At 41.6% G+C, this 8,636-nt stretch overlaps 2 protein-coding genes across 2 annotated transcripts in view; one reads left to right on the forward strand and one right to left on the reverse strand.

Annotated features, from left to right (window-relative positions):
• DRG1 (developmentally regulated GTP binding protein 1) overlaps window positions 1-652 on the reverse strand; it is a 6,274-nt gene extending 5,622 nt beyond the window's left edge. Inside the window, exon 1 of the mRNA XM_009280007.2 lies at window positions 215-652. Coding sequence (XP_009278282.2) covers window positions 215-652 — 438 coding nt within the window. The remainder of the gene's footprint in view (window positions 1-214) is intronic.
• A 7,705-nt stretch (window positions 653-8,357) lies between these two features.
• The window catches only part of PATZ1 (POZ/BTB and AT hook containing zinc finger 1), a 20,348-nt gene continuing 20,069 nt past the window's right edge, over window positions 8,358-8,636 (forward strand). The window contains exon 1 of the mRNA XM_009280034.2: window positions 8,358-8,627. Coding sequence (XP_009278309.1) covers window positions 8,358-8,627 — 270 coding nt within the window. The remainder of the gene's footprint in view (window positions 8,628-8,636) is intronic.

Genomic DNA, 8,636 nt, shown 5'->3' on the forward strand with positions numbered 1-8,636 from the left:
TGGCCGGGAGGCGCCGAGCGCCCCCTGTGCGGCCGCCGCCGCAGCAGCAGCCCTCGCGCCGCCTCACGGGAGCGGGCACCGGTGTGAGGGGAAGGGCGCGGCGGGCTACGGCGCAAGGAAAAGCGAGCGAGGGAGAGAGTGTGTGATACGTGTGTGTGTATGAGAGAGCGAGGCTGAGGCGGCTGTGGGGGTGTAGGAATCGGCATGAACCTACGATGCCGGGTGTGCGAGAGAGCCGACGAGAGGCTCGGGGAGGGGGGTGAAGGAGAAAAACGGTCGTTGTGAGGCTGAGGTGCTCATCTGAGAGAGAGGCGCTGGCGTTGTGGCGCTGGGAGCGAGCGTGGCAGCCGACGTGAGGCTGAGGCTCTGGGTGTTGGTCTATGAGAGAAAACGTGCGCGAGGTGTGGCGAGAGCGTGCGGCGATAAGAGGGAGAACGGCTGTGCGTGGTGAGGCAGGGTGGCTCGCAGGCGTGTCAGCCGGCCTGCGCATGGAGCCGGGGGCGCTCGCCTCCCGTGAGGGGAGGTGGCGTGTGCCTTTCCCTGTGGTTAACCTGGACCTGGCGCTTCGACGTACGCGGAGATCTGCCTCTGCTCTGGTCTTCCTTGTAGTCCACTTGCAGTACTGCTCATCACCAGGTGTGTAGATGTGCATATGTATTCCACAGCCCTGCTGAATCGGGTAGAGCTGCTACACTGCTCGTAGGAGAGCCTTCTTTAGCTGGTGCTTTATAAAACCAGGACTTCCATACTGAAGCTTTCTCGCGGCTCCTTTCAGCTGAGCCCAGGCCATACCACTTAGCCCCAGGGACATCTGTAACTGCCCATTGAATGCAGGCTAATTAAAGAGATAAAAGGATTTTTTTAATGGCCTCTTCAAGCTTTAAAGAGCCGAGTATCTCCAGCTTTTGACTATCACAAGAAGCCAAACGGTTGGATTTGGAATAAAAAATATTTTTATGACATAAGGAAATATATTTTTATAAGTTTTCGGGATTTTAGAGTCTCCAAGTTTGTTTCCCTGTTGTATTTTGTCTGAATTGGAACCATTTATAGAAACCTTTCTCTCCATACTCAGTAACCTTTCCAGGAACGCTCTTCTGTCTCAATTTATTACAAAGTCTGTTTTTATGTGACATATCTAAATGTAAAACTTAACATGTTTTTTAAACAAAAATATACTCTCCTGGGCCCATACTGTAGAAGTGTTTCTAATGATGCTTGCAGAACCACCTGCCACATCTTCAGACAGGATTCCAAGTATTGTAGGATTGACAAAATTTAACTAACCTTGTAACAATTTGGTTAATAGAATTGTTAGGGATCATTAAATCTTCTTCAACTTACAGTAAAAAAAAAAAAGAGTGCTAGTGCAATGGAAACCACAGTGCTGTGTGCTCTTTCTGCCTCTGCATATCCTCTTCTTGTCTCATCTTAATCAAAAAAGCAGCCTTTAATGTCATAAACTCTTTATAGAGTTTTAACTGTCATTAATATAAGCTTATACAGAGCTTACTAAAATAGAGTCTCATATAAAATGGGATTACTATTCCTGGTAATGTTAGCTCAGCTAAGCTAGGGTAAATATAAATGCACCTACCAGTGTATATTTGTTCATGGTTTTCTAATCATTCCTTGCGAACAATATCTGTTTTCAACATAGGGCATAGCAGATTTGGTCCTGGTATACATTTTTTCATACTTACTTCAGATGGAATTGGACTTTATGCTTCAGCTGAAATCAGCCATACAATCAGTCCACGTTTGTGGTCCCTTTTAGTAACAGGAAAAACACTGAGAAAAATGCAAATTCTGAATGCTCAATCAGGGTTTAAGACCACCTCTATTTTTGCAGTAGGTGTTGGCTAACTTCAGAACTTGTTGCTAGCAACAGTAATAGTTGTTCTTACAAACTTACTCCAAATCCCATATATTGAGTCTAACTAAAAATTGTTTTTCCAAGTGTGGGCTGACTGAACAAAGATGTCAATAAAATACCTGGTTTGAAAATTAAGTTACTGGGTGGGTTTGGTTTTCCTGGTTTAGGTATTCATAGTGTTCTTAATGCACAACTGCTCAGTATATGCTCTTAAATCCTTTTTTTCGAGAAAGTTACTCAGGCGAAGATCCTATAAGGAATTTAGGCACCTAAAAACTTCTTTCAGTGTTGAGTATTGTCCTTAATGACCTGAAGGGAGTAAGAGTTTAGTTAATAAAGGTAATTTGGCTGGGTTTTTTTTCTAGCCAAATTAACACTTTCTAATTCGTTAGAATATTTAAAGTAGTTCATATTAGTTTGTAACAGCACCCTCTTTTAAGTGTCAGAAAGGCTTGTTCAATAGAGATTGGTTCCAGGTTGTGACTAGGGTGTAATTATTTTTATTTACGGTGATGACTGTTGTGAATTTTTTAATATAAAGGTGTTTTATGTTATGTGATGCTTGGGGAACAGGGTGGTTATGACCATGGGAAGTTAGATGTGACAACTGGGAAAGTGACTGAAAGCTGGGTAATTGGGAATGGATAAATGATGTCCTCTGAGAACAGCAGTCAAAACTAGAAAAAGGAGAGCAAATGATAAAAGTTTATTAAAAAAAAAAAAAAGGTCAGTCAGAGAAGGGAAAAATCAAGGAAAATATTCATAGAAAATTGGATATAATGTCAGAAGAGGAAAAAGCCCCCAGTGGAATCTGAGAGAAAATGAAGAGAGATGCAAGAGACTGAGATCCACTCAAAAGGTTAATTGAGCTTCATAGTGGGCGCTGATGGAAGATGGAGTATGTGAATTGCCATTTTTTTCTTAAAATGTATATGTATGTTTTTTAAGTTGAGAGAATTCCATTTAAGAAATCTAGATGAAGTGCAAGAGGGGGTGTATTTCCAAAGGTTGTAAATTGCACAACAGTTGCAGAGTCAATCCCTCAGGTGGCCAACTGCCTACTATGTCAGACCACACCAAATAAAGATTCAAATATGGAGTAAAAAAGCCCAAATGATCAAGTAGTCATAGGAATTACTAACTGATAAACTGAAAGTATATAACATAAGCACTTTTCTAATAATATTTTTAATAAGGTAAGGGAAACAATAAACTACAGGGTGTTTAGAAAATGCAGGAAAACTGCATCTGAAATAAAGGCTGTCTCATCAAACAGTTAAACATGACACAGTACAGAATCAGTGATTGGGAAAAAACAGGATTTTGTGTTTCATCAAGCTACAATGACAGGAATGTGACTTAAATGGCACATATCTCATTAGTGAGCTCTGAATGATGAAGGCTGTAGCAAAAATGGGCTTCAGAAATTCATATTCTATGCACTCCAGTCCTGCTGACTGGATTGATTTTGAGCAAGTCATTTCCTTTACTTGTGCCTCAGTTTTATTTTTGCACAACAGGAATGTGCAGTTGCCGCAGAATGATTGAAACTTTTAATGTTTCCATAGCACTGCCCTGTGAGAATGATAACTGTCGATCACTTCAAAAGGAGAGCTGAGTAGTTAATGCATTTAGTGTGTTTTCTGTCAAACTACCAATTTTAAATAAGCTGTTTCATTATGGGCCAAATTCTGAAATTCTTTCTGAAACAGCTATTATTTTAGCTTGAGTAAGAGTTTTACTTATGTGAGATGCAAACTAAGTATGTTGAGAAGCGGCTTGCAAGTCTTTTGGATAACCATGTAAAATTTACCATTGTAAAATACATGGTAAAAACTGTGAGTATGAAATTGTGATAACTTGCATTGTGTATGCTTCATTAAAATCACATAAAGACCCTTCTTAAAAATAAGCAGTGCGTGCTTGCTTAGTTAGGTATTTTTTAATTATTTTTCTTTTCTTCCTTTTTATTCTAATAAGTAACTTCAATGGCAAAATACTTGTGGATATCAAGTCTATTCACAGTGCACTGAGAAGGTCGTTTTAGCTTAAGAGCCACTCTAGTAGTACAGCACTTGTGGTTTTGGTAATTCACCTTACGACAGAAGCTGTAGAATATACCAGCAAACAGCTGCACTAATGCTACATGTGTGTTTGTGGACTTGCTAGGGACTACATTTCTAGCTTAGTGGTGGGGATTTCTGCAGGATTTAAAAAAGTGGGAGGGAGGTGACCGGGAGGAAATCAAATCATGATTGCAGGTGAAACAAGGCTCTTGAAATTTCATATCATCTCAGCAATTATCACCAGCCCAGTGAAAAATAATCTGTATCAAATTATAACCTCGACCTGACTATTTATGATTTTAAGAATTATGGGTATGGGACTGTAACCAACCTGCCAGAGTTCCCTCGTGAAAAAAGGGTAATTGCAAGTTAAGGCATATCGAGAATCTGTTAATTTTAAGGTGATTTTTCTGTGTTTTTTTTTCTTTTACAATTTTGCAACTTACCTTTGGTTTTTTTTCCATGAATTGTACTTTGATTTGAGAACTGGCTGCTAATTAACCCTATTATTGTACTTCAGGGAAGAACTGCTCATGCTGAAGAGGAGACAAACCTTTCTAAGGTGTTTATAAGGAGCTGACTAAGGGCCAGCCTCATACCTGTTTGGAGGAAAGAGGTTTTGAGAACCCGCTATCAAAAGGTAAGATTTTTGAGGTCCGTACTACTGAGTCTTCAATGGAACCATAATACCGATTGCCTGAGGTGAAGCGACTCTCCCAGTTGATGCAGTTCACGTCTTCATTGACTCATGAGGCAATAGACAGAATGTTGTGTATCTTTTGAATGTTGTAAGAAATACAGATGTATCCATCCTTAGTTGTCTTCCTGGATTAATTTTTTTATGCCAGTTTACTTGGTATTTATGGAGAGGTCCTTCTCAGGACAGCACAGTAGTTTAGCAATTAATCCGTAAATACCAAACATTTGCTACTTGCATTGCATATTTAGGATTGTATTGTAATGTATGTTTTACATGAGAAAGTTGTCTGTCAGGTTTGCTTAGCTAGGCATGGATGCCTAAACCATGGGGAGTCGATTAGATGGAATCCTAGGTTGTATTCCCATTTTGACCAGATCCTTAATGTGGCAATCTTGTTTTGAATGGCTCAGGTTGCTTTGGTTCCAGGCAGTCTAGAATAAGTTAAACTGGGCAGAGTGAAGAAATGAGGGGAACAAAAGGGAGATTAAGTATGGAAGGTTGGCTTCCAAGACTGTGTTGAATTAGTTTAACGACAAAAAGTTCTGTAGTTTAGCATCAGCTCCCCAGACTTTGTCATAGACTGCCATGCAACAGATGGATTATACAACGCATGAGTGCAGTGAGGAGAGTGATCAAACAGAAGAAAAGCAAACAGTGCAGTTTTCCCTTTTTAAAAAACTCTTTCTGCATACTTCTCATAGCATCATATACCTTCCTATTAGCAGTTGCTGTAATTTTTGTGAGAATGCTAGGTATTTTTAAACAAGGGGGTTGTTTGTCTGCTTCTAGAGGAGAAGGCTGACAAATCGCTAACCCACGTCTGGATTACAGAGGAAACTGCTATCTCCAAGTCTGAGAATCCTTGCTGCTAGGGTTAGCATTCTCGTGGGATGATTCCCAATAAAATGAGCAAGCTTTAAAAAACTAAATTTAAGTAATAATCAACCTAACAAGTAATGAATGCTGAATTAATTGCTTGTTAGATCAGTCGCAGTTAATTAAAATTCCAGTGAAAGCTCAGAAAAAACTGACGCTACTCACTGAAATTGCAAGTGTGCCATGAAATGCACAGTGTTATACATTTCTGCGGAACACACATAAAAAGGAAATGGTTCATATGACTGAATTAGCTGGCACAAGTGCTATGCAGAAATGTCTCTGCTAATATTATAATCCATGTGAAATAGTGACTAACTCACCTTCTTAAAGAGTATAATAATGGAAACTATTCTGAAAAAGTTCAGTAGCCTCAAGACCAACACAGATGCATGAGTTGAGAATGTTCAGCGAATAGGTATGACTCAAGTCTGATTAACATATACCCAAATATATTTGAATAGATTCGACTGTAACGCAGTCTTTTGTTACCTCCTGTATTTGCAGACCAATTTAAGGTCTGCACTTCGGAGTAAGGCCAGTAGCAATTGATCTGCAGTGAAGTGAGCCATGTACAGTGTACAGTCCCAAATGGTACACATATGTTCAGAGCAAAAGAGGATTTTTAATATTATTGCTATACCAATCAAAGTGCTTCAGCAGGGACCAGACAGCTGCAAAACATTTAGGGACAGCTCAGGAATTCCCATGAGCAGAAGTGAGACAGGAAATAGTGAAAAGCTGAATAAAGTAGCTGAGGAAAATGCCTTTATTTTGAGAGGTGAATTCAAAAGCAGTTCAGCAGATCCCAGTGCAGAAGATGTCAGAGAAAATAGATTAGGAATCATCTGGAAAGGGGAGGAAATTCTGTATACTGAAAATATAAATTTTTAAATTAAAATTTAAACCTCTTTCACATCATCTGGAACTTTGTCTTCGAGACAGTGACTAGCTAGTTGTGATGATAAATGAGTTCAAAGGTAATCATACCTGTACACTTACATAGTTAAGTATGGGGAAATGACATTTAGTCGTCACATTAAATGTAGGGAACTTCATCTTCCAAGTCTGTTTGTACTGATGAGCCAATTTTTGTCTCAGTATGGCACAAACTGCTTATTTGCAAATAGAAGAAATTTGGCTACATTGTAACAAATGCTAGTTGAATGACTACTTTGAGTCTCATATTCTGAGACGTGGTAAGTTTGGGACCAGATAAAGTTCTAAGAAGTGGTCCTTTAAATGTGTTGCTGAAGCCGTAAGGCGGGGGAGGCCAGTATAGTAAGAGTGGAAGTACTAAAAGGAGAGATCCAGCCGTTACCATGTCAGGGTGCTGAGGAGCTAAAGCGAATGGCTATGTTGGTCGCCTTGTGATTTCCTTGGGAGTGCAACGTGCTGGTGGTCATCTTTAACGAGCATCCACCCACGTACTCAGAATATGAGCTCCCAGCATGCTGATCTGGCATCCTCATGGCAAGTGTCAATGGGTCACTTACCAAGAAACAGCCATGCTTTGGGGTGAAAAGCTTCTTTTACCTAAAGAAGCAGGCAGGGTGTGTTGGATGGTGCTTTTTAAGCAGGAGGGCTGGAAGCTGAAACCAGAACATTCCATGGCAACTGGAGAAAGTTCTGAGGAAAGTGCAGTGAGCGCCCCTCCCCCTGCCTAGAGGAGAGACAAAGAACGGGCAAGGAGGGAACTGAAATAGGAAGCAGGAACCATGTCAGGACGCTGGGGACTAAAAAGAAAGCAAATTAATAAACCACTGGGGGGAAAGGCGCACAACTGACCAAAGCCACTAGGAAAGATAAGCAAATTCCAGATTCTTTAACTGCTCTACGTGTGTGCGCATGCAGCCTGGCCAGTACGTTTAAATATAATCATTTTCCTCACTGTAGCAAGTACAACTCGTGTGTCTGTGGCACACACACATGCAGACTTACAGGATGTGAGCACTTTATTATCTATATAATACGGTGTATTTGAGCTGGGTTTGTCAGCTTTGCTACCACTCAGACAACCTCAAATTTCTGAAAATACATGTTCATATCAAGGTGTGTGCATACATAATGCAGTAATAAAAAGCTACCGATAATATTCTGCAAGCAGTAAATAGTTCCTATCAAAAGCAGGAGAAATCCGGCATACAGGCTGAGGGCACTGTGTGGCCTTAAGTGTTAATGCAGTATTGCATTTTGGAAGTTGGAAGCTTGGTGCGCTCATTTGCACATCAGTACCCAGAATGCTTTTTCAGTTCCACCACTATTTAATTCAAGTGCTGGGTTCGAGCTCTTGGAAGGCTCTGTAGTTTGTGATGCCCTCGCATGTGCTGAGTTCAGTATTTTCCACAGAATAGTTTAAGTGACGATATTGGATTGTGAATAGGTCATCCAAGGATTCTTAATTAGGCTTGATGTTACAAATGCAAAAAAGCACCCTTGAACACTTTTTAAAGTGTTGTCTTTAACAAAACAAAGAGCGAACTCTGTTTTGGGAGTGTGTGTGTGTACGGGTGGGGGGGGGAATATTTCTTCAAAAGTAGAGAAAAATTCTTCACCAAGGCAGAAAGCAAGTTTCAGCTGAAAATGAGTAATGATGATGATGTTGAAATAGAAACTCTTTGTAGAGAGACCTTGAGCACACAGGGAAGATTCAGCACTAGGACAGTCCAAGCAACCCCCGCCAGTGAATTACAGTAGTGCATTGTGGAGTGTTTAGGGCCTGGGGAAGGCTAACTTCAGGGGAGCAGGAGCCTGGCAGCGCTGGATCGTGGGGTGTGCTGGGTGCCGTGGGAAGCCCCGGGCAGCACGGGGCTCAGCGGGGCAGCAGAGTTTCCCCAGCATGGAGGCAGGCACTGGGGGCTGTGCAATTGCCCGTGCCTCCCGCAGCCCCCAGCCCGCGGGTACCGTTTCTCCCAACTCCTCCCGAGAGGAGGGCATTTTTGCACTGGAAGAATTCCCGCTGTACCCCTTCCCTCCCCCACAATGCCGGCGCCTCGTTCTTTTAGCCAGGCTGAGAGTTGATCCTAGTAGGGGGGGTGGGGGCGAGACATGCAATGAAAGACCGGGGGGAGGCCGGTCTGCTCTGCAGCTCCGGTTTGCATTGGACGATGTGATGTGC

Source organism: Aptenodytes forsteri, unplaced genomic scaffold (genome assembly GCF_000699145.1).
Source record: "Aptenodytes forsteri isolate BGI_AS27 unplaced genomic scaffold, ASM69914v1 Scaffold323, whole genome shotgun sequence".
Lineage (NCBI taxonomy): Eukaryota > Metazoa > Chordata > Aves > Sphenisciformes > Spheniscidae > Aptenodytes > Aptenodytes forsteri.